Source organism: Chelonia mydas, chromosome 11 (assembly GCF_015237465.2).
Source record: "Chelonia mydas isolate rCheMyd1 chromosome 11, rCheMyd1.pri.v2, whole genome shotgun sequence".
In the NCBI taxonomy this organism is placed as follows: domain Eukaryota; kingdom Metazoa; phylum Chordata; order Testudines; family Cheloniidae; genus Chelonia; species Chelonia mydas.
In genome coordinates, this window is record NC_051251.2 from 21,167,203 (window position 1) to 21,193,106 (window position 25,904).

General features: G+C 39.5%; 1 protein-coding gene across 1 annotated transcript in view; it reads right to left on the reverse strand.

The window, feature by feature from the left end:
- Window positions 1-25,904, reverse strand: part of LRP1B (LDL receptor related protein 1B) — a 1,293,242-nt gene that overhangs the window by 254,640 nt on the left and 1,012,698 nt on the right. The window contains 8 exon segments of the mRNA XM_043525164.1: window positions 277-464; window positions 4,324-4,464; window positions 13,455-13,577; window positions 14,714-14,842; window positions 17,555-17,674; window positions 19,931-20,053; window positions 25,216-25,365; window positions 25,627-25,740. Coding sequence (XP_043381099.1) covers window positions 277-464; window positions 4,324-4,464; window positions 13,455-13,577; window positions 14,714-14,842; window positions 17,555-17,674; window positions 19,931-20,053; window positions 25,216-25,365; window positions 25,627-25,740 — 1,088 coding nt within the window.

Here is a 25,904-nt window from a genome sequence, read left to right on the forward strand (position 1 = left end):
AGATTTTACAAGTATATAGAAATAAATGTTGAAATTACTTCATGTACCTCTTTCCATTGGTTATAAGTTGAATTTAAGCTCCTGCTTTTTACACAAATGATGGTCATTTGCATACCTCATATATTGATTTGCATAGGTTTGTGATTTTGAGGAGCTTACTTGTTTAAAAGCTAGTACCACATTCTGAAGTTCTACTACATGGTTATGTGGTTTAAACAATCATACTTAAGGATTAAAAACTTATATTATACTATATTACACACCATGACTACCAACCTTGTACCCAACAGGAAGATCCTGACAATCTTGAGAACAGCCACTGACTTTCTTACTCAAGCATTCATTGATATGGCAGTTTCTCTCATCAGATCCGTCACCACAGTCCTCTTTATTGTCACAGACCTCTATTTGAGGAATGCATTTGCCATTTTTGCAAATGAAAAAAGAACTGTTGCACGACTGTTCTGGAAAAAATAAAATAAAATAAAATAAAACAAATGAAGAATATATCCGCGGTTCTCATACTTTTCCCATAGTGTGACCCAGCTCTGATAGACTTTTTCATAGACCTACTCCAAACTGTGGGGACCAGATTTTCTCGTGTTTGTGACTGATCTCATAAGAGTGCTTGCATGACGACAGTAGTTGCTTATATGAAAAAGTTACATGTGTAAATTTTTTTAATTTTAGTTTTAGATATCTATATTAAGATAAGTGTTTACTCCTTTCTGAAAAAAGTGAATCATATTGTCTATTCTTCATTTCATCTTCCCCTTTCATCAGTTTGGTTCTGCTTAACTGGAAATAATAAGAACAAGCATCATGTGATCAGCATCACCTCTCTGCAGACCACCAGTGAAAAATCCATAAATTATATATTGGAAACTATGCACAAGGGGGAAAAAAGCTATAGTACAGCAAATTAACTGCCCTGTGTATATTAAAAATATCACACACCTGATATAGTCTTCTTGGAAAAACACTGGAAAAAATCATAATACATTTGTAGAGCTATCTAACATTGAAGATTATTTTTGGTAGCAATGGAGAACTATGTCATAGTAAAATCCTCTAATAGGATCCTCCCCCCCCCCCCCCCGTATCGTCCCCCCCCAAAAAAAAACCTGGCTATCTAAAGCCTAATTTTGAAAATTTAAGAGGAAACCTAGATGGTTCAGGAGCATACAGACATGTGATAACTTAACTGTGTACCATAAAAGCTATGAAAATATGAAAAATAACTATGATGCAAGGTACACAAAATTGAGGAGGCACTGACAGACATATAGGGAGCACTAATAAGATTTTTCACTAGCATCCAAGTCATATGCCTCTAAAAAGTAATACATGTTCAACTAAAAAACATAAAAATGGTAATATTGGGTCAGAGCAATAGTCCATCTAGCTTGGCACCCTGTCTTCCAACAGTGGCCAGTGCCAGATGCATCAGAGGGAATGAGCAGAACAGGGCAATTACTGAGTGATCCATCCCTTGTCATCCAGTTCCAGATTCTGGCAGTCAGAGGTTTAGGGATACCCAAAGCATCAGGTTGCATCCCTGACCATCATGGCTATACTCCATGAATTTATCTAACTTTTTTTAACCCAATTATACTTTTAGCCTCTCACAATGGGTTGACTGTGCATTGTGTGAAGAAGTACCTCCTTATGTTTGTTTTAAACCTGCAGCCTATTAATTTCACTGGGTGACCCCTAGTTCTTGTGTTATGTGACAGGGCGAATTATACTGCCTTATTCACTTTCTCCATACCATTCATGATTTTATACACCTCTATATTATCCCCCTTAGTCATCTCTCTTCTAAGCTGAGCAGTCTCAGTCCTTTTAATCTCTCCTCACATAGAAGCTGTTCCTTACACCTGTTCATTTTTGTTTGCCCTTCTCTGTACTTTTTCCAATTCTAATATATCTTTTTGAGATGGGTTGACCAAAACTGCATGCAGTATTCAAGGTGTGGGCGTACCAGAGCTTTATATAGTGGCATTATGATATTTTCTCTCTCTTTCCTAACAGTTCCTAACATTTTGAACTGTTGCTGCACACTGAGCAGATGTTTTCAGAGAACTATCCATGATTACTGCAAGACCTTTCTTCGGTATAACAACTAATTTAGATCTCATCATTTTATATGTATAATTGGGATTATTTTTTTCTAATGTGCACTACTTTGCACTTATCAACATAGAATGTATCTGTATTTTATCATTCAGTCACCTAGTTTAGCGAGATCTCTTTGTTACTCTTTGCAGTCAGCTTTGGACTTAACTTGAGTAATTTTTTTATCGTCTGCAAATTTTGCATCCTCACTGTTCACCCCCTTTCCAGATCATTTATGAATATGTTGAACAGCACAGGTCCCAGTACAGATCTGTGTGGGACCCTGATATTTACCTCTTTCCATTGTGAAAACTTACCATTTATTCCTACCCTTTGTTTCCTATCTTTTAACCAATTACTGATCCATGAGAGGATCTTCCCTCTTATCCCATGAGTCCTTACTTTGCTTAAGAGCCCTTGTTGAGGAACCTTGTCAAAGGCTTTCTGAAAGTCCAAGTACACTATATTGACTGGATCACCCTTATTCACATGCTTGTTGACCCCCTCACAGAATTCTAATAGGTTGGTGAGGCATGACTTCCCTTTACAAAAGCCGTGCTGACTCTTCCTCAAGATATTGTGTCTGATAATTTTGTCCTTTACTATAGTTAAGTTGATCAGCTTGTACTGAAGTTAAGCTTACCTTCCTGTAAATGCCAGGATCACCACTGGAGCTCTTTTAAAAAATGTGTGTTACATTAGCTATCCTTCAGTCACCTAATACAGAGGCTGCTTTAAGCGATAGGTTACATACCACAGTTAAGTGGTTTATAGATTATCTGGAACTTTCTCAGGGCCTCCATCATGCATGCTGCATGACACCCATGTTTCCTATGGGTATGTCTACACAGCAAAAAAACAAAAAAAAAAAAACACAGCAGTGAGTATCAGATCCGGGGTCAACTGACTTTAGGCATGTGGAGTTTGTGCTGCTGGGACAAAAATAGCAGTGTAGGCATTTTCTGTGACCTTCCCCCCTGAACTGGGTTTCAGAACCCAGGCTCCAGTGCGAGCCCAAACGTCTACACTGCTATTTTTAGCCCTGCAATACTCAAATCAGTTGCCCTGAGCTCTGTGATCTGGGACCACAGGGGGGTTTCTGCTGTGCAGACGTACCCTTTATCTTGTATTAAGTACTTAGGCTGAGCCAGCATGGTGACCAGTAACAGCAGCTAGTATAACTTGAGAAACGCCTTAGGATTTGAAATCTCTGCAGCAATATCTGATTAAATATTAAAATTACTATTGTACATGGTAGTGGAAACAAATGGTAATTAATATTTATTGCTTAAATATCAATATTCAACATGGTTCAACATTCAGGGCCCAATCTTGATCCTGATAAAGAAAATGGGAATTTTACCATTGACTTTAACAGAAACAGGATTACACCCTTATGATCAGCTCCTAGTTTTAAATAAATGTGCACATTCACACCCTCACAGAACAAATTTCTGCACTTGTGCTTAGGTATCCTAATTTAGCAACAGAATCTTAAATAGTGAACCTTCGGATCCACATACTATAGTATTGTCTTGCAGACAATGCATGATCCTCATGAAAGCTTGTATAATGGGCTACACTAATGCCTTAATGGAGTGATAAGGTGTGAGTGGAAGAACTGTTCACATATAGCTCTCCCCTTGCAAAACGACATGGAATAGTCCACTACCTCCAGAAGAGGATAAATTTGCATAATAGAAACAATTAAGCTTCAGTGGCATTGATAAAAGGAGTGGAACACATTTACATTTTGTGACTAATAAAAGTGGAGAGAACTTTAAAATGGCGTGAAGCTGAGAAATCCAACATATCTCCATTCTGGTTTGGTCAGAACTAATCCTGTGTTACTGGAATGTACTGTTATGTCTGCTCTCCCTGCTTGCAAAATTATGGAGCGAGCAGGTCAGGTCCTATAAACTTGGATAGTAACTACTGTAATGTTTCTAGTCTATACTAGCTGGAAACACATGTGTAAACAAACTGCAAGCTCCCCTGAACCATCTGGTGTGGCTAGCTTAATTTTAATCAGCTGAGACTGATAAACTACAGGAATGATAAATTACAGCTGCATCCTCCTCACAGGATGAATGAAGCATTAAAAAGACAGGACTGTACAGTTATTAGTATTATAGTCTTTCTATCTACAATTCTAAATTAAGTTTGTTGGGAAAAAATACATATATGTGATTTAAAAAAATGAACCTGAACTTTTGCACTTTATGTTTATAGGAGCTTCATCAGAATGATCTGAGCAGTCAAAATCCCCATCACATTGCCACTGAGAATTTGAGAGACACCTTCCATCAGCACAACTGAATTCTCCAGGATTACAGTGACGATACCCTAGAAACAGAGTAATCAAAGCTTTACTGATTCATACTTTGCATATGCGTATATTGTCACATAATTTCATAACAGTCTATACAAGTAAATAAATGTATCTCTATATAGAGAGAGATACAGAAAGATAAATATGCATATACATGTGCATCTCAAAAGACAGACTCCTTAAAAAGATGAAATCCTCAATGCAGTTCTGGAAACTACAGAAGATTATTTTCTGAGAGGTTCAAATAGATTTTTGCCAGAGAAAATCAAAAAGGACAACATCTAGAATTTGCTCCTTAGAAGGGAGTCTCTGCCAGAGTTTAATAAGAAAAATCCAGAAATGGCAAAAACTGAAAAGTCAAATAAAAATTTTCTTCCCTTGCAATTTTAAAACATAATGGTCAGGTTTTTTCAGTGGAAAAATCACCATTTTGCTGCAAAAAACCAAATCAAATGGATAAAATTCATGTTCTTTTCCGAAACAGTAGAATTTTGCCATTTTTGTACAAAGCATGTTTCATTGGGGGGGGGGGGGGGGGGAGGGGAGGGGGGAATTATCTTGGAGTATGCATACTCATGAAAATATTACGCTATGCATGTGAGTAAGAATGAAGTCGAAATTGCCCTGCAGCTGTTTTTCCTGCCTTTTTGGATGTTCACATTCCAACAGATTTTTCCAGCAAAAAATGAAATTTTTGAAGTTTTAAAAATATGACTTGCTCTTTCTGAGGAGCAAATCCAAGATGATGGTTGTTTCTGAAGCTTTGTTTCATATACATTAGCATTAGCAGAGCTACCTTACCAGACGGAGAAATAAAATACCAGTTAATTTTCCTTTAGTTATTCTACACAATTTGGGTCTAGCTCTTCCCTGCCAGCAGATGGAATCAGAGCACTTGACCTTCTGAGATGAGACACCCCTGTATCCCCTTATTCTCTCAGTATCCTCCATTGACACTTTGAATGCAGTTAATGTACCACTGGAATCATAAAACATAATTATCTTTTATCTAACTTGTAATATTCACCAGAGAAGCCAGAGTAACTCAACAGGGAACCTTCATAAAGATGTAACTTTTTAAAAATTGACTTTCCTTAATTCTATCTTCCAATCAAATGCAACCTCCCTTCACATATTAATTACTCATGTTAGGCCAGGCCTCAGCTACATCTGAGGCCTCAGCTACATCGTGTTTGATGTTTTGCAGAGGCTGTCTCAGCAAAAGCCTCCAATTCCCATCTGTAGTGTCTGGCAAAGACATGCATTTAAAACCAGGTCAATCTAGATCTGACACATAGGTGCTTCTGCTCTCTCTATGATGCTCCTATAATCTGGTTGAATGGGCTTTGAAGAAATGTGGAACTAAAATTGGATCTTCTTTCGTATTTCTAAATAAACTTCATCAATCAGTTACTCTAGTTAAGTAGAAATGGTTAACTCTCATGTTCCTTTTCTTTTGGGGAAGATCTCACGGAGAAACAAAGCATTTCTCCGCATACTCTCCTGGGGACATCTCGTATAAGATTTGCTCAACAGAGAGTCTGAAATTCCCATATTCTTATGGACAAATAAATAATCACTAAGAATAAGCCTTGAAGGAATAAATTAGGATTATAAAATGGAACAGAATCCATATTGAAACAGTTATCAAAGACTAATAGAATAGTAAAAATATTAAGAGAATTCAGACCCAAATTCAGATGCAAAAGAAGACTAGATCATCTGAGCATTGGCCTCATTTTGGTAATTGCCTTGAGGACTTCCACCATATCTGAATATGAGCTAACCAGAAATGATAGACTCTAACTATATATGCAGCAAATTGTACAAATTGCAGCTTCAGTGAAATATAGACTCTTATCTAAACAAACTCAGGAAATAATCAGGATATCTACTATCTTGGCCTTGAGGTACACCAAGAAGAAAAGTCCACCCCGCCCCGATTCTAAAGTGAGTGAAGTGCCTTGACTACAACATTACCTTTTCTGAATAAGTTTCATCTTAGATTTTTAATGCCAACAGGCAGGATATAAGCAACACATTGAGATGGGTTTTCATGGTAAATTGGGTTCTAGATCAAGAAGTTCTCTGTTGCTGGGCATCTTAGTTGGCCTGGCAGGCAGAGGTGACCTGCTCTGGCTATACTGTCTGCCATGGCTAGTTGAGACTGTTACAGTATATCATAGAAAGGTAGGCATGCAATGCACCTTGATAGGTCATCTAGTCCAGTTCCTTGCAGGGAAGCAGGGTTACGTATTATCTAGATCATCCTTGACAGATATTTGTCTAACCTGTTCTTATAGACCTCCAAATGCTAGAGATTCCACAACATCACTAGATAATTTGTTCCAGTGCTTAACTTCCCTTACAGTTAGGAAGTTTTTCCCAATGTCTAACCTAAATCTCCCTTGCTACAATTTAAGTCCATTCTTGTTCTGCTGTCAGTGGTTAGGAGAACAATTTATATAACCATTTATGTACTTAAAGGCTGTTATCCTGTCCCCCATCAGTCGTCTCTTCTCCACTCTAAACCTTTATTCATTTTTGTTGCTCTCCTCTAGACTTTCTCCAATTTGTCCATATCTTTCCCAAGGTGTGATGCCCAGAACTGGTCACAATACTCCAGCTGAGATCTAATCAGCATGGCGTAGAGCCAAAAAAATTACTTCTTGTGTCTTGCTTACAGCACTCCTGCTAATACATCCCATTTGGAGTGGTTTGAGCATTAGTTGCCAGTGAGTCCTGACGTGTGTTATGAGGCTGTGCCTGTCAGCACTGAACCTTATTATACAGTATGAGTTCCTAAATACAGTCTCATTGTTCCCAGCACATCAATTTAATGTGCCCTAGTGTGTAGTACTAGTACTGGAGCAATGTAGACGGGAGCTGTAGGGAAAAAATGGTAACTTGCCATGGTTCCTACACTTGAAATCAATGACACTGGACATGCAAACTTGGAATCTTCTTAAAAACAGTATCCATTCTGGCCATTTATTCTCCCTTTTCTTGAACAAGGTTATAAGGGCACAAAAGGAGGAGTAGCCATAATTATCCTGCCTCATGGCTCCTGATTGGCTCCCCACCCTATGTAAACCAAAGGGACATTCCAGGAAGTGTCCAGGCAACAGCGTGGATTTCCTATATCTGCCATGACCATTCTTAAACTCCTGGCTTCAAACTGGGCTTGATTTGGACCTTGCCTTCTTGATCCAGACTCTGAAACCTGCCTCAGACTCTGATCCTTGGTATTGATCCTGGCATATGGAACTTGACTGTCAACCCCTCTGCAACTGTCAGACTCAGGTTTGACCCTGCTCTGACCTTTGGTCCTGACTGGCCTTGTCAGGATCCTGACACTTGCTCAGGAGGTCATTAATGGCTGTCAGTGACAAATTGTTCTGGATCTGGACTCTGCTGGCATGGTGCCTTCTCAGTGCAATAGTGCTGAGAATATCTATAACACTAGCACCATTCCCTGCCATGTGAAGGTCCTCCTGACTTCAGTACCAGTGACAATTAATGTTGAGCCTGTTTGATATATTGATTCCTCTGATCATTGGCACTGGACCAGTGCTGTTGCACCTGTGGTGCTAAGCCTCTACAATTAATCAGCACAACTTATTGTCAAAACCCAGTCTGTCTGGCACACTGGGGCTAGTAATCATCATTGCCATGGTTGTGGCACCCACACATACTAGTGCATGAGCACCAATATTTGTAGAGTATTGCACCTAGATTTTCATCTCCATTAGATTTAAAGGGTACGGAGTGCATTATGAGTTGCTAAAGTGGCCATTGCCATTATTTCAAAACATCTGTAGGCACAGCTTTAAAACATGTGTTCACTGGTAATCTTGAATATATTTTTGTCCAGTTTATGTAGATCCTCAGAGCATCCAATTTGAAATAAACTTAGAGTATCAGCATCTCTTTGAACTTCCAAGTGGTGACAATAAGGAATTCTAAAGTGCTGCATGGAATGACTTCTCAAGTTATCCCTCAATACAGCCTTGAAGTGCCATGGAACATCTTCAAGGTGCCAAAGCTTCATAAAAATAATATCAGGACTGGTTTACTATGCCAATCTGGATGGCAGATAGAATTGGAATATATATATATACACACACATGTCAAGTGCACCAAAAGCTTTTAAAGTTCTCATGGATTGGAATAATGCCTTCAAGCAAGATTCTCCTTCAGTAATAAGAAAAAGAAAAGCCTGGGAAACAAGCAGGGAGAACTGGAGGTCTTGGCAAAGTCAGGGAATTATGATGTGATTGGAATAACGGAGACTTGGTGGGATAACTTGCATGACTGGAGTACTTTCATGGATGGGTATAAACTGTTCAGGGAGGCCAGAAAAGGTGGGGGAGTTGCACTGTATGTAAGGGAGCAGTATGACTGCTCAGAGCTCAAGTGTGAAACTGCAGAAAAACCTGAGAGTCTCTGGATTAAGTTTAGAAGCCTGAGCAACAAGGGTGATGTCGTGGTGGGAGTCTGCTATAGACCACCAGACCAGGGGGATGAGGTGGATGAGGCTTTCTTCCGGCAAGTCGCAGAAGCTAATAGATCGCACGCCCTGGTTCTCATGGGTGACTTCAATCATCCTGATATCTGCTGGGAGAACAATACAGCGGTGCACAGACAATCCAGGAAGTTTTTGGAAACTGTAGGGGACAATTTCCTGGTGAAGTGCTGGAGGAACCAACTAGGGGTGGAGCTCTTCTTGACCTGCTGCTCACAAACCGGGAAGAATTAGTAGGGGAAGCAAAAGTGGATGGGAACCTGGGTGGCAGTGACCATGAGATGGTCGAGTTCAGGATCCTGACACAAGGAAGAAAGGAAAGCAGCAGAATACGGACCCTGAACTTCAGAAAAGCAGACTTTGACTCCCTCAGGGAACTGATAGGCAAGATCCCCTGGGAGAATAACATGAGGGGAAAAGGAGTCCAGGAGAGCTGGCTGTATTTTAAAGAATCCTTATTGAGGTTACAGGGACAAACCATCCCAATGCATAGAAAGAATAGTAAATATGGCAGGCGACCAGCTTGGCTTAACAGTGAAATCCTTGCTGATCTTAAACACAAAAAAGAGGCTTACAAGAAGTGGAAGATTGGACAAATGACCAGGGATGAGTATATAAATATTGCTCGGGCATGTAGGAATGGAATCAGGAAGGCTAAATCACACCTGGAGTTGCAGCTAGCGAGGGATGTTAAGAGTAACAAGAAGGGTTTCTTCAGGTATGTTGGCAATAAGAAGAAAGCCAAGGAAAGTGTGGGCCCCTTACTAAATGAGGGAGGCAACCTATTGACAGAGGATGTGGAAAAAGCTAATGTACTCAATGCTTTTTTTGCCTCTGTCTTCACGAACAAGGTCAGCTCCCAGACTACTGCACTGGGCAGCACAGCATGGGGAGCAGGTGGCAAGCCCTCCGTGAAGGAAGAAGTGGTTCGGGACTATTTAGAAAAACTGGATGTGCACAAGTCCATGGGGCCGGATGTGTTGCATCCGAGAGCGCTAAAGGAATTGGCGGATGTGATTGCAGAGCCATTGGCCATTATCTTTGAAAACTCATGGCGATCGGGGGAAGTCCCGGAAGATTGGAAAAAGGCTAAGGTAGTGCCCATCTTTAAAAAAGGGAAGAAGGAGGATCCTGGGAACTACAGGCCAGTCAGCCTCACCTCAGTCCCTGGAAAAATCATGGAGCAGGTCCTCAAGGAATCAATTCTGAAGCACTTAGAGGAGAGGAAAGTGATCAGGAACAGTCAGCATGGATTCACCAAGGAAAAGTCATGCCTGACTAATCTAATTGCCTTCTATGATGAGATAACTGGTTCTGTGGATGAAGGGAAAGCAGTGGACATGTTATTCCTCGACTTTAGCAAAGCTTTTGACATTGTCTCCCACAGTATTCTTGTCAGCAAGTTAAAGAAGTATGGGCTGGATGGATGCACTACAAGGTGGGTAGAAAGTTGGCTAGATTGTCGGGCTCAACGGGTAGTGATCAATGGCTCCATGTCTAGTTGGCAGCCAGTATCTAGCGGAGTGCCCCAAGGGTCGGTCCTGGGGCCGGTTTTGTTCAATATCTTCATTAATGATCTGGAGGATGGTGTGGATTGCACCCTCAGCAAGTTTGCAGATGACACTAAACTGGGAGGAGTGGTAGATATGCTGGAGGGTAGGGATAGGATACAGAGGGACCTAGACAAATTGGAGGATTGGGCCAAAAGAAATCTGATGAGGTTCAACAAGGACAAGTGCAGAGTCCTGCACTTAGGACGGAAGAATCCAATGCACCGCTACAGACTAGGGACCGAATGGCTAGGCAGCAGTTCTGCAGAGAAGGACCTACGGGTGACAGTGGACGAGAAGCTGGATATGAGTCAACAGTGTGCCCTTGTTGACAAGAAGGCCAATGGCATTTTGGGATGTATAAGTAGGGGCATTGCAAGAAGATCGAGGGACGTGATCGTTCCCCTCTATTCGACATTGGTGAGGCCTCATCTGGAGTACTGTGTCCAGTTTTGGGCCCCACGCTACAAGAAGGATGTGGAGAAATTGGAGAGTCCAGCGAAGGGCAACAAAAATTATTAGGGGACTGGAACACATGAGTTATGAAGAGAGGCTGAGGGAACTGGGATTGTTTAGTCTACGGAAGAGAAGAATGAGGGGGGATTTGATAGCTGCTTTTAACTAACTGAAAGGTGGATCCAAAGAGGATGGATCTAGACTATTCTCAGTGATAGCAGATGACAGGACAAGGAGTAATGGTCTCAAGTTGCAGTGGATATTAGGAAAAACTTTTTCACTAGGAGGGTGGTGAAACACTGGAATGCGTTACCGAGGGAGGTGGTGGAATCCCCTTCCTTAGAAGTTTTTAAGGTCAGACTTGACAAAGCCCTGGCTGGGATGATTTAGTTGGGATTGGTCCTGCTCTGGGCAGGGGGTTGGACTAGATGACCTCCAGAGGTCCCTTCCAACTCTGTTATTCTATGATTCTATGAAAAGAAAAGAAATGAAATGCTGAAAAGATTGACATTTTGGGCACTGGCTTCTGGGAGCTATCCTCTGACTGATCAGACAGGATCTAGAATTTTCAAGGACACGGCAGTGCATATAGTTGGAGCATGCTCAACTGGTGGAACACCTTAGGACAACTTACAGGTGTCTCAGAGAGCTAAAAAACTTTAGACCCCCATGAGACCCCAACAGTAAGAATCCTACAATGATGTTATCTTTAAAGAAATAAATATTTACTAAATATATACACAACAGTATTCTAATCACTTTGCTGCCCTATAAGACTGATAGGCAGAGTCAAGGAATTTGAAGATTTCCAGCTCAGATGCTGCTCTTCTATAGTTTGCAGGGCATGGATAAAGAACAATCGTGTCTAGGAAGGGAGAACCATGTGATGGGAATAGGATTTCCAAAGGAAGGGAAATGCCCCCAGTGATGGTAAAAATACTGACCCACAAAAGTTAATGGCATATGAACACTGCTGACAGTAAAGGAAGTCCACACAGTGATCCCTCCGAGATGTCATGGGACCCACCACAGAGGAGGAGCTGGAGTCAAGGGGTGATAAAGTAGGCGCGCTGGTTGTCATTCTATTATGGCTACTGTCTCTGTGGTATTGAGGTGCTTGAGCTGACTGTGGCAGGAGCAGGGCTGATTTGGTTGCCCCCTTCGTCCCCGTTTCACCAAGGGAGCAGCTCTCATGCTGCCTCTTACAATGAGTGGTAAGGTGCATTTGGGAGTGGGCAACTTTAGTCTTGGTGATGTGGATTAAATCTTCCCGTTCCTAGGAAAAATTGGTAGCTGTATCACCTGCAGGATACAGAAACACCTGAAGATTCTGAAAAGGCAAGACCCTTAGGTACAGAGGAATATCAGAAGTTCAAATGCTCTATTTCCATCTAATGGCAGGGAGGAAGTACTTCCAAGTGACTGGACTGGAGGAACAAAGAGAAAAATAAGTGTTTATCTGGAACACTATGGTCACATTACCTTCCCACAACGCTTTATCGTATAATGGATTTAATACTACGACATAAGGAAATTATGATAAGCATACATAAGGTTTATATTACCATAAAAAAATCACATATGCTTCATTCTTAAAATCGCTTGATGTTCATATATATTTCAGTTACTCATGTATAAGACATAGATGATAGAAATTTTAGCAATGCCTAATATAGATAGAAACCTCATGTTTTAGAAGCCATAGATCATCTCTAACTGTTTATGTGTGTGTGCACACGCGCAACCATGCTCACATTCACATAAAGTGAGAAAGCATGCACACAGAAGGCATTTTAGATTTTGTCTACATACTGGGCCAGATTACCAACAGATTGGGCTTGGACATTTTGTGCACACATATCTACTTGTACTTACATTAACTGCGCATTCACAAATTCCTGAGTTCCTCATACATATGTGGTGGATGCACATATGTGTGTACACAACCTACTGAAAATTAAGCCTAAGACTATTGCAGATAAACACACTGGCATAGTTTTGAACAGGAGCTATATGCCCCAAGAACTCCTTGATGCAAAATGGTGAGGTCAGGCAGTCAGATACAGTATGTATATAATATAAAACAGCAACAAAGAAGTTTTACTGCTTACTATGGCACAGTCTGTACTTTATTATTAGCCTGCAGTATGAACGTATATAGATTACTGATAATGTATTTACTTTATATATTAACTCTATTAACTCATATTTTTTAAAAAGAATCAACTATAAATTCATATAGCTTTTGCCTCAAATAAGTATGTACAAAATTGTGCTCAACAGGAACAGCATTAGATTACAAACAAATATTAAAACAAATTTAGAAAGTGAACAGTTGTCTCATTCAACAGTAAATTAGAATATTAAATTTTCTAAAAATTCTTGTCTTCATTCCCTATAGGTTTTTAAAAATGTCTGTCCTATTATTCAGACAGAGATTTTTCTCATTGTTAACTGTTTAAATTATACTTGCCACATTCCAACGACTCATCTGATCCATCTCCACAGTCGTCATCGTGATCACATACAAACTGTTTGGGAATGCAGACTTTATTACGGCATGTGAAAGAGTTCTCATCACAAGTGTTATTAGGAGCTAAGGAAAACACAGCACATAAGAAAAATAAGGAACACGCAGAACAACAGGACCTACAGATACTTTACTTATTAGAAAAACAAGTGAAGTAAATTAACTAGTGCTCACTGATTCGCAACAAATAATCACGCACTTTGTCAGGCGCATACAATACCAGAAGGCACTACTTGCCCTCAAAATAAGGAATACAAAAGTAGATTCAAAGATTGAAATGTACTTAAAAAAATAATCAAAACAAGAAAAAACACCAGTGGGGCAGGGGTACTTAGTAATACCCAGCACTGCCTCATTGTGGGAAGAATGTTCTGCAAAGAACTCCTCCTGGTTACACTACTTCTGAATGACAGCTCTCTGTAACTCTCTATAGAATAACCCACCCCAGACCTCATGCAGATAACCTACCCCAGACCTCATGCAATAATGGATACATAGTCAACTGAGAGAAAGTTATCTGAACATTTTCAAATTTATAAAATAGTTTAGTTAAGCAAATACAGATAAAATACAAACCCACCTAAATTACTGACCAAACCCCAGACATCCTTAATTGGATTATAACCCATATACCTACAGACAAGAAAGTGGAGTGGTACCAAGAACAAAAGATGGGGAAGCAGCAGATTATAAAGTACCAGAAGTAGAGATGAGAATAATTAACATGACTAAATTATAGATACAATTGTATCTTACTCCTCTATGAAAACAGCTAATTTCTGTGATTTCAAAAATATACTTTTTTCTTGCTAAAAGCATGTAAAATGCATAATCAATAATAAAGCTTCCACTGTTGTCTAATATGGTGAAAAAAGGAACAAATATTTATATTTGAAACATATACAATGTGTTACATATAGTGGACTAGATCCTCAGTTAGTGTCAATCAGTATATCTTCACTGAAGTCAATGGAGCAATGATGATTTAATTAATCTGAGGATCTGGCCCAGTGTATGACTGACAATCTCTACCCAATGATGGTTTACGGTATTTCATATGTTGCACCATACAGCCAAATACTCCATCTAGTAGTGGGTAGAAGGCCCACAGCGGGAAATAAAAGACACCAACAAGTACCATGAAAAGAGAAAACGTCAGAATATATTTTTAAATGTACAAGTTTAGCATAAAAAGCACATACAGCAGCCGGCTGGAGAGAGTTCATCACTTCCATTAGGACAGTCCCTTTCACCATCACAAAGCCAGCGTTGGGGGACACAGGCATGGGAACCTAGGCAGCTGAACATATCTGCAGCACAGGTTACCGATCCTGGAAAAAAAGCTACAGATTAGGGTTACTAAATCCGAATTGAATAATTTATGTAAGGTTTATAAATAATAGTTCTAGGAGAGCACTTTTTTGTTTCCCTTTAAAAGAAAGATGAAAACAACAGATTATCCTCTGAACGGTACTCTAAAAATTCAGATGAGGATTGTATTCTAAATTAAAGGTTTGAATATCTACCCTTCCTTCTATATACGTTCACCCTATTCACACGGTCATTCACCTCTTTCGTAAATGAAAGAGGCATGCTATCTTACTATACTTTATGTAAGCGTAGACAGATGTTTTTGGCAACTACTGTGTATTTGGATTTATTGGAGAAGGAGCCTGATCCTGAAGGGGGTTCTAACAACCCTCAGCTCTGCTCATCACTGTCAACCCCCATGGCAGTTCAGGATCAGGCCCCAAATCAGGGCCCAAATGCCCAGTATTGAACAATGAATGAGAGGTAAGAAGAATCCCAACAGTTTCAATGAATGTAATCCTTTTTCCTGGAAAGTTCTTTATATTTAGCACTTTATAAGACTTTTACCAGCATAAAGAAAATAATTTTTCATTGCTTAAGGTTGGCTTTTTCATGTTTGTTTTAAAACAGACTTTCCTCTAGAACAGATTTTTATTTATCCTTTAGTACTTATTAAAGACTTTTTAAAGGGATTGCTTTTATGTAATCCATCATTATTATGTCTCTTCTCAGGTATAGCAAATTGGCATATATTAAGGAGAGAAAGTAGATTTCCATTCACGCCTTTGAATGTTTAATACAAAAGTTAAATGAACTCAAGGAATTTATTTTATGATTCATTTTAATTATTTTAACCAAGAGGAAAAACAACTCGTGTTGCTTTTATTAAACTGGCATTTCAAACACTTCTGAAGTTAAATTATGTTATGTTAGAGATAGGTACACTTCAAATGTTTCAGAGAACTGGGAAACCCATACGCTTTCTGACAGCCCTGTTCTACCTGGAAACTATTTGTCTCCTGCTCCTAAGATGAAATAGGGCCTTGTCTCCCACTCCACAGCATTTTGTCTTTAAGTAATCTTCAGAGATACCAGATAATTCTGTGACAGAGCTTTCATCCATAAAGGGATCTATGACCAATGCTAAGTCATAGATAAGGAAGAGAGGTAACATCTGAACAACTTAAAAAAGGAGTGGTGGCTTTTATTGATTTGTTTGGTCCTCCTTTTTTTCACTTTTCCTATTTTTTACTTGAAGTTGTGTATTTAGTGGGCATGCAGCCTATTGAGCCTCAGGCCATGAAGTCTCCTAGGTTTTGACAATGTACCATAGCAGATATGTCTGAAGTACCTGCCTTCTCTCTTTACACTGCCTTTACTAAACCTGTTGCGGCCTGGGGGGGGGCAGGCGGCACAAGGGAGGGGGCAGTGAGGCGGGGGAGAGTAAGAGAGTGGGAAATCTTGCTTGTTAAACAGATATCACACCAGATCCCTTTCTTTCTAGTAATTGTGATGGTAACAGATGAAATTGAGTCCCATACATGAGGGATTCTCTACTTAATTGCACTCTAGAATACAAGGGACATATCTGATTCCCCAAAACAGGTAAGATATGAAGAGCTATGGATTTTCAGAAAGACACCAAGATTCAGAAAGATGCTGGGGTTTGACTAAATGTGGAAAAGACAGTATCTAGTGAAATTAAAAGAACAGCAGCAGGAAACAGCACAGAGACTTTTGATAGGCATTAGGCACCGATCACCAAAATATAAAGGTATTTAGAACAGGGGGACTGTTTACGGTGGTTGGCTCAGATTTGGAGAACAGGCAAAAGTTTGGTTCTTATTTTGCCCAAACTGGTTCACCATATCTACATCAGTGTGGCGCCTCCTGCTGGTCGTCCTAAGAATTAGCTCGATTCCATCCTGGAGCGCCCTCTGCAAGCCAGTGGCTCACCTGTCTCAGGCCCCTATGTCTCTCCCGGACCCCGGTGCCCTTTACCCTGGGATTCTGCCCCAGCAGTACCCCTGCTCTGTGTCTCCCCTCCCAGGGGAATCCCCAACCCTCTCACCCACCTTGCCTCAGTGGCTACTACCAGTTGTCATCTAGCCTCTACTCACTGGGGCAAACTGCAGTCTGTCATGGCCACTCATCATTGGCAAGGAGGTTGGACCAGCTGCCTCTGCCTATCTCTGGGCTGCACCTCCCTTCCCCAGTACCCGCACAGGCCTTTACCAAGGCCTCAGCCTGGGGAGTTGCCAGGCTGGAGCTCCCCAGCTCCTCTAGCCTTTCCCCAGCCCTGCTCCGCTCCGCTCCAGGTACCCTTTTCTCCTAGGCAGCCAGGCCCTTCTCTCTCCACAGCTAGAGACAGACTGACCCAGCTCTTTCCTGAGCCCTTATAACAGGGCCAGGTGTGGCCTGATTGGGGTGTGGCCCCAGCTGTGGCTGCTTCCCCAATCAGCCTAGCCTTTTCTCTCAGGAGCAGGGTAACTGCCCCGGTACACTACTTTATGAAGCCAGACCCACAAACTACACACTCCACTCACAAAAATGTATCTGCCTGAGGCAGAAAAATCATCTGTGCTCGAGAAATAAAGACAATTAATAGCTTATGGTTAAAGAGCATGACCTAAAGGTGCTATACATTCTCCACTCCCATTAATTTCCGTGCAATTGTTCTGCACGTCCCAAAAATATGATGTGATAAAATAAGTAAAAAATATAGTACTCACCACAAATAGCATCACTCTCATCTAAGCCATCTCCACAGTCATCTTCACCATCACAAGTCCACTGCTTAGAGATACATTTGTGTGCCGAGCAAGCAAACTGATTCCATGAACAGGACGAATCTGGGGAAGATATCAGCCACTGTGCTTGTTATGTTCACAGTAACAGTAAGTTTCCTGCATGCACTAGCATAATGTAAAAGCTCTTCCTTGCTTTTTAGAGCTGTAACTATAGATGTAACTATGCTATAATTATGTCCCTTTGGAAACAGAACTCAGGATTTGTGTTGGTTTCCAACTGATTTATGTTCACTAATACTTGTAAAAAGGGCACACAAAACTTTTAAATTAAAATAATTTAAAATTATTTTATGAGTAGACTGAAGGTAAAAACTTTTAAAATAAGAGAATAGTTCATGCATTTCACATACATGTTTTTCCTATAGCAAACCACTTTGCAATTATGGTAATAAGTGCAGAGACAAGTAGTCCAATTCTTCAATCATTTCCATCATCTTTGTATTTCACTATTTAATTACATCTTGAGAAGACTTCCATGTTCTTTTTCTCATCTGGAAAATTGGCCTATATTTGCATTCTGTTGTTCTGTTTACTTTTTTGAATACATTGGGAAATAACAATGCTCTGCTTCAATTCAAAATCAATCTGCAGTAGAGTATCAAATAAATCCAGTTTCATATTAAGAATTTCATTTAGAAAACTTCAAGTCTCCTTTTTTCCATCCTTCCCACAAGAATAAATGTAGTATGATTTAACTGATAGAAAAATAATTTCAAGATGAATAATAGAAAAAAGTCATTTATTACTGTCTGAATTATATTAAACATTGTCCACACTATTTTCTAATGGATAAGAGCTGTAAACTGGAAAAAGGTAGCCAAAGCCAAAAAAAGGCAAATGGGTTTCTTAATATTTTTTAAAGTAATGAAAAACAGAAAGCCTAAAATGCTTGCTGACAGGCTCAGCCTGGTAAATGGTGTCTAGGTCTGACCCTTCTGCCTTTCATGGGGTAGAGTTTAACTCCTGACCACATGATGAGTGGAGAAAAAGCACACCGTGTACACAGATTTCAGGTTTCAGTCTGGAGCAAAAAGCAACTAGGAAACAAATGACTGTGCCATTGTGCTAGAATTTAGTTCTGTAATGATGAGACTAGATTGGTGAAATTGCAGAACATGAGGGGAAAAGACCAAATCTCATTATGATCATAAATCAAATTTTTCTGGGTCTGCAATAAAGCAATACTATAGAATCATGGAAATTAGAGAGAGAAATTACTTAGTCCTGGTCTACATGCAGAGTTTGTACCAGTATAACTTTTTTGGTTGGGGTATGATTTTTTTTCTTTTTAAAAATAAGTTATACTGACACAGGCTCAAGAATGAACACAGTCGTATCAGTATAAAGGTGTCTAAATAATGTATAGCTTAGTCCCCTCTCCATCCCAGAATAAGCTTTACTAGTATAAACACCTTTATAATGGTATCACTGTGTCCAGAATGGGGGATTATACCGAGTAAAGTAAATTGTTATCGCTGAAGCATTACAACTTTGGTGTCTAGACAAATCCGGAATAGGTAATTTTCTCTATCCTTGTTTCCACTACAGGATTTTCATTTTCAATTGGAATTTGCTTTAAAAAAGTCCAAAAGGAAGTTGTTGCACACAGAAAATGAACAATATTTTGCTCTGAAAATGGAAAAAAATATATTAAGTTCAATGTATGTAAATCCAAGTACTTATTTCACAAAGCTCTATAGCCAACCTGTCTTGAGGTATATATTCCACAAACAAAGATAGGCTAGGAAAACATTAACTGTCCATGAAGTGAGCCAGGCAGAGGGTTTGCCCTAGCTCAGAAGACCTGCTGAGAATGGAGGAATAGCAGTAGTAAAAGCCTTCTCCTTCTACCTTGATTTGGGCAGAAAATTGCACCATTTATCAAGTTACGACTATTTATTTCCCCTTTTCATTACCATGGCAGCAGCAAGCAAGTTTGTGTTTGGATTTACCACTATCTTTAGGCCAAGCTGAGGGGAGTCTGGGTATTGCCATCGTCTCTCTCTACAAAGGTTGGACCTGAGAAGTTTAATGACAGACATATTCCCTAAAAGTTTCCCAGTACTATCTATAGAATAAAGATTACTGATTTGCAGTAGAAAATTTTAAAGTATTGAATGCATTATATTTTTCTCTACATTTCTGTCTGGATTTCAAAGAGTTCATTAATAAAAAATCATTGAAATAAAATGTTAGATAAAGAATGAATACTTTTATATAAAAATATGAATTATAAATCTTCTTTTGCACATGCATATCAATGGTTTTAGTAGCTAGAACAAGATAAAATGCTCTTACCACAATGCAATTCATCAACTCCATCCTCACAATCTTTTTGTCCATCACACAGCCATGTGTTCAGAATACATCTTCCACTAGGACATCCAAAATAATTTTCTTCACATGTGGGTTTGTTTCGAACTGTGATAAAATAAAGAATGTAATGTAAAATGGTATCTACTAGGTATGATTAGGAAACTAATACAATTCCACTGAATTTCTCAAAACTAATGGAAAAGGTTACTTTTTTTCCAATTACCCCCAAGAGTGGCCTCTTTTTCAATGAATTTTTGATATTTTTAAAATTTATTTTTGTGAAAATATAGTTCTCTGAAAGGAGACAGATTGCTAGCTCAGGAAACTGAACTATTCTATACAGAGAACTAGTACTAGTGGATGTTTCCCCACACTTCCCCAGCAATGTACCTCAACTTGACCGACAAGGATATAGGGATATGGGGGTAGTTCAATCTACAGGTCAGATGCTGAGCTGACGTAAATCAGCATAAGTCCATTGATGTCAATGGTGACATGCTCAACAGAAATATGTTTATTTATACAATCTGGCCCTCCAGTTCTATCCTCAACTATCTGCGGTGATCAATAGGATTGCCAAATTATGGTAGCATTATCTGTGAAATTCACTGGAATCTGAACTGACACCATCAAATCATTTCAGATAGGCCACTACACAGCTTTCAGATGGTTACTTTTGAGATCAATGTGAAGTTTGCCATTCACTCATCAGTGGAGCCTTGGTCACTGTTGACCTTGGTTCGATCTGGTTTTCTTTATTTATTTTTGGGTGGGGATGGGATATATACATTCATATTTTACTTCAGTAAAGTGGGATGTTCTACAGAAGGAAAGATGAAAGTATGCATATTTAATGAGTGAATTCCTGACACAGATGCAAATACAAATATATTGACTTACACAGTCAATTCCAAAATCTCAAGCAAGCTTTCTCCCACTGAAAATAAAATTGGATTACACTCAATTTCAGATTAACTGCAGAGGTTCAAGATCACTCAGGTTCAATGCTACCTTGGTTTTCTACTTCCTCCTTTAGAAACTCCTGTTTTCACATGCCAGGATTATCTTTGTTGGTATCTTCTGTATTGATAAAAAATGGTGAAATCCTGACCCTACTGAAGGCATTGGGATTTCTGATACAGTCTTCAATGGGTCTACAATTTCACCCAGTGAGTCCAATCCTTAAAACATTTACTACCAAATGAAGGACCCAATTCAGTAAAGCATCCCTATTCAGAATAGCACTTAAGCACATACTTAAAGTGGTAGTAAAGATTTATAACATGGAACTCATTATTAAGCTTGTGTTTAACATTTATTGCACTTGTGAACAGGGATGGATTAAGCACGAGCTAAAGTGTTGGGCCGCAGTGTTTACTTCTGTGAATAGTTCCATTAATAAACGTTACGCTTCGCAGTAAATTTTTGTGGGATTCAGTCTAATGTTTGTTAAGAAGGAACATGAACTATTTAACCATAAAAACAAAACAAAAAAACCAATCAAACACACAAACACAAAGCCTAGCGATCTCAGCACAACATTAATTAAAAAGGAGAGAGAAAAAATGTCAGCTATACCACGAAGAAAGCCATGTTAACTTTTCCAACTGTATCAAAGAGATAGAGGGAGACAAAGAAAATATCAGCAAAACAAAAGCTTCTTTCAGAATGCTCTATCTAGATATTTATATTCCACTAATCACTGTAGCATCTGAGTGACAAATAGAATTTGACTTTGTACAGCACTTTTAAAATGAAGGTAACCCAACTGACTTCCTAATTAGTAGTGAGAAATGGTAGTACTATGATCATGAGGAAAATGAGGCAATTATCATGAGTTCAGAAGAAATTCTCACATTAGCATTGCCCTCTTACACATGAGGTTTGCCCATCACTACTACCACTACCAATTAAAAAAGAACGGTTCAGACAGTAACTTCATATAAACATTTAAAATGTTGAATACTTATCTAAAGTTCATCCACATTTGGACATTTTGGATATTTTTAAATACTCTGTTAAGTTTTCATAAATCCAAGATGGGGCCCCATCATCCCTTCTTTTCTGAAATAAGAACGTATTTAGAATAGAACACCTTCCCTTGGTATTGAGGTGGAACTGTTTCTATTGCTCTGAGAGATATAAATAAGAGGACTTCTTGGTGTAATAATTCCTCATGAGATGGGTCCCTGAAGAGGAACAAAGCAGAAGAGGCTGGGAGTAGGCTCAGTATACAATTGGATAGACTACCTCATCAAAATCATATTAGCACTCACTGGTCTTAGGTACGGAGTTCCATACATATGTGAAAAAAAAAACATTAATCAATTTCCAAAAAGAAGGGACGTTGCTTCTAGACTCGTGGGAGTGGGTTTACATCTCTTATCTGTCCTGCCAAAATGAGTGTTTTGACCTAGGAGCGAACAGTGATGTATGGGAAGTTGATGAAGATGGTGTTTTCTTATGAAAGTTTTGCCTCTTTTTGAAAGGTTAGGATAGTCTCTGGTGCCAAGAGCATGTAGGAGAAAAAGGTCTCTGCAGTGTATGAACTGGTTATCTGATATGTTTCCTTTTAGGGGCTGTAGGGTCTGAAGTGTGGCCTAAGAAATCTTCAGTGTATGAAGGGCATCATCTGTTTTGAGCTAAAAAAGCCCAGCCCTTTAAAAGTCAAGTCCTCCACCATGAACTGAATCTTCAATGGGAAGACAGAACCCTGAAACCATAAGGATCTTCTCATCACCACTGCCATAACCATTCATCATGGTGCAGTGTTTGCCACATCTAGGGCAGCGTGTAGGCTGGTCCTGGCCAGCATTTGGCCCTTGGTCACCAAAGAGGAAGATTCTTCCCTCAACACAGGAGGGAGTTTGTCTATGAATGTCAAGAACGTCTTATAATTTAAAAAATGCTATTTGGCCAGCAGAGCTTGATAAGTCACAATTCTATATTGCAAACTACCTGACAAGTACGATTTTCTGCCACATAAATCCCATCTTTTAGGCTCATATTACTTTGGTGTACTCTTATTTGGTTGTCTTGACTTTTTAATAACAGCTGTCACCATAAAGGAAATGGCACCAGATATGAGTAAAATAATAATCGACCCCTGCCAGGAGCACAGGGGCTTTTTTTTTTTGCGCCCGCCTTCCAGGACATATGAGCTGCTGTGACCAGAGTCTGCCAAAGAACTCTTGCAGGGTCCATAACAGCCTTGTTGATTGGAAGGTTATTTTATCTGCAGAAGAAGACTGAAAGGCATCAATCAGTTTTTGAATAGATTCCTGAATCTCCTCAAGGGCAAGTTGCAAAGAGTCTGATACCCTCTTAAGATGGTCTTGAAACTCTTTAAAGGCATCAAACTGTGGCCTACTAGGAGTGATCACAGCCTCATCTGGTGCTGATGAGGATTTCTCGTGGGGGCCAAGAAGTCAGCAGAGTGAGATGGGATCTCTTTGTCTAGGTCCTCAGACTGAGGAGACACCTGAGTAGATTGTTACTCAAGAGCAGCACTGTAAGTCTGTTGGTGCAGCTGAAGAAACTGGCATTGAAGGCCCATGAACCGCTGTGGACATAAAAATGCTCAGTACCATGGGTAAAGATGGAGCCAGAACTACAGCAATCAAACTAGTGGAAAGTATTGGAGAGTCTGATTCTTGTACACTTGGAGATTCCCTGTTGCTTTTTATGCTATCGGCACAGCAGTGTGCAGCACAGCAAACAGCAGAGTGTGGGTAGAGAATGATGGCATTGACAATACCAGAGTCATCAGTACTGGTGATACCAGAGCACAAGATTGGAGCCTAATGGTACTGAGGAAGTAATTCAGGAAGTTGACAGTAACAAACTCCATGATGTGGAGGGAACTTGAGATGATGCATTACATGTTGGGACTTTTGTGTGCTGTTTCATTGCTGCAGATTCAATACCAAGATGGAATCAAGCTTCAGCAGTAGCCTTACGGGGCCACAAGGACTCTCTTGAGGTAGACTGGTGTGGGGAAGCTCTTCTTTTCTTAGAGGAGACCTTAGCTGAGGATCTGCCTCTCCGCGCCATGTACCTTCTTTGCATAACATCATTTTCAGTCTGCCTCAACTTCAGGGCTGAAGACGAAGCTGACAGAGCCTGAGATGATGTAGACCCCATTCTGGCTGGAGTACTTTTAGATACCAACAGGTCATATACAGACGGGTCAAAGGACCCATGGTCTAAAGCCAGTCTCATCAACCCATCCATTAAAAATATTTGGAGGCGAGCCTGCCTGGATTTTCAAGTCCTTTGTGTAAAGGACTTACATAACTTACATTTACCGGGGATGTGCAACTCCCCCATACAAAATAAACATTCCTTATGCCTGTCATTAACGGCCATAGTGTCCTGACATTAGTGACAATATTCATAACCAGGGGACTGAGATGTAGTACCTGGAAGAAAATAATAAGGATTCTCCTGGTAAAAAGGAAACCTACCCTGAAAACACTATACGTCTGGTGCCAAGTAGCAAACTAACTACAATTGGGGATTAGGATAATATCTACAAGGAATGAAAAGAGACAGCTAGCTGTACGTTCTAATGGACAGAGAGCAGCTCCATGTCAAAGCCAGAGGCAGTGAGAAGAACTAAGTGGCAAGTGGCCTGCTCCACCCTTTTATGCCCTAGATGAAGGGCATGAGTATACTCAAGGTATGTGCATGGCCCCAAAAGACAATGCTAGTCAAAAGTCTCTGGTCTCTGACATGTGCACCAAAAGTAGAATATGTATACAGAAAAGCAATCAAAGGAGAACAAGATTAATATAATCACCAAAACAATAAACAGATAACTCTTAAAGTGGAACAACTCTCCTCAAAGCTTTGTACTAAGTACTTCAATCAAACACCCATGAAAGCAGAGGGAAAAAAAATCAAGCAACACATGCAATTGACTATTAAAAGTTACTCATAGGCTTTGGGCAATTTTGCTGAAGCTTGACACTTTAGACATTTTGATGATTAAAGTTCCAATTAAATAAAAATAATTAATGACAGACATACAATGGGGAAAAATACAGCCAAAGACAATTCGGTTTTCTTCAGAGGAACCTCAGCATTAATTAGTGATAATTTGCATACCCCCTTAACACAGACAACATGGGTGAAGGAGGCAACTTCTTCTGAATATCTTTACTTGTACATTAAACACATAGTACTGAATGGATACATATTTTTCATAGTTTCTCTATATCTCTAGTACAGATATAAATTATTATTATTTTTCTTTTCACAATTACCTGGGCATTTTAATTCATCTGTATAATCTCCACAGTCGTTAGATCCATCACATATCCATTCTGGTAGTATACAAAGTGAAGTAGAATTACAACTAATAAACCCTGTAGATTTTACTCCAAGCTTATAGAAATAAGTGCAGTCTGTGTTATCTGGAAAGAGAAAACAAAATACTACACAATCAAACCTATATATTTATCGATCGATCAATTGATCAATGTCTTGATACGCTTTGCAACATGGGTTCCCAGACTTGGCTATATTTTTTACGGGCTATTCAGCTTTCCTGAACATATTAGTATCCAAGATAACAGTTAACACAAATAAGAGTTAATTGCAGATCAAATGTGGATAACATTTTAGCACGTTAAAGAGAGACAGAGACAAATGTGACAGAAAACTGAATTTCTTACTGCAATTCTTTTCATCTGAAGCATCTGCACAATCAATGACCTGGTTGCATTGTGCTGATTTTGCAATGCAAATCCCTTCTGCACAGAGAAATTCTGTTGAAGCGCATGTTGAATCTACAAAGTATATAGTAACAAAGAAACAGTTACATACAGTTTGCATTGCTTTGAAAGTTTATAAATAAACCACTCTTTTAAATTAACCTTGCTTTTAAAGAAAGGTTAAAGCATGTATCACAAGTAATACCTTTATGTGAAAAGGCCTTAGAAAGAGATCATTT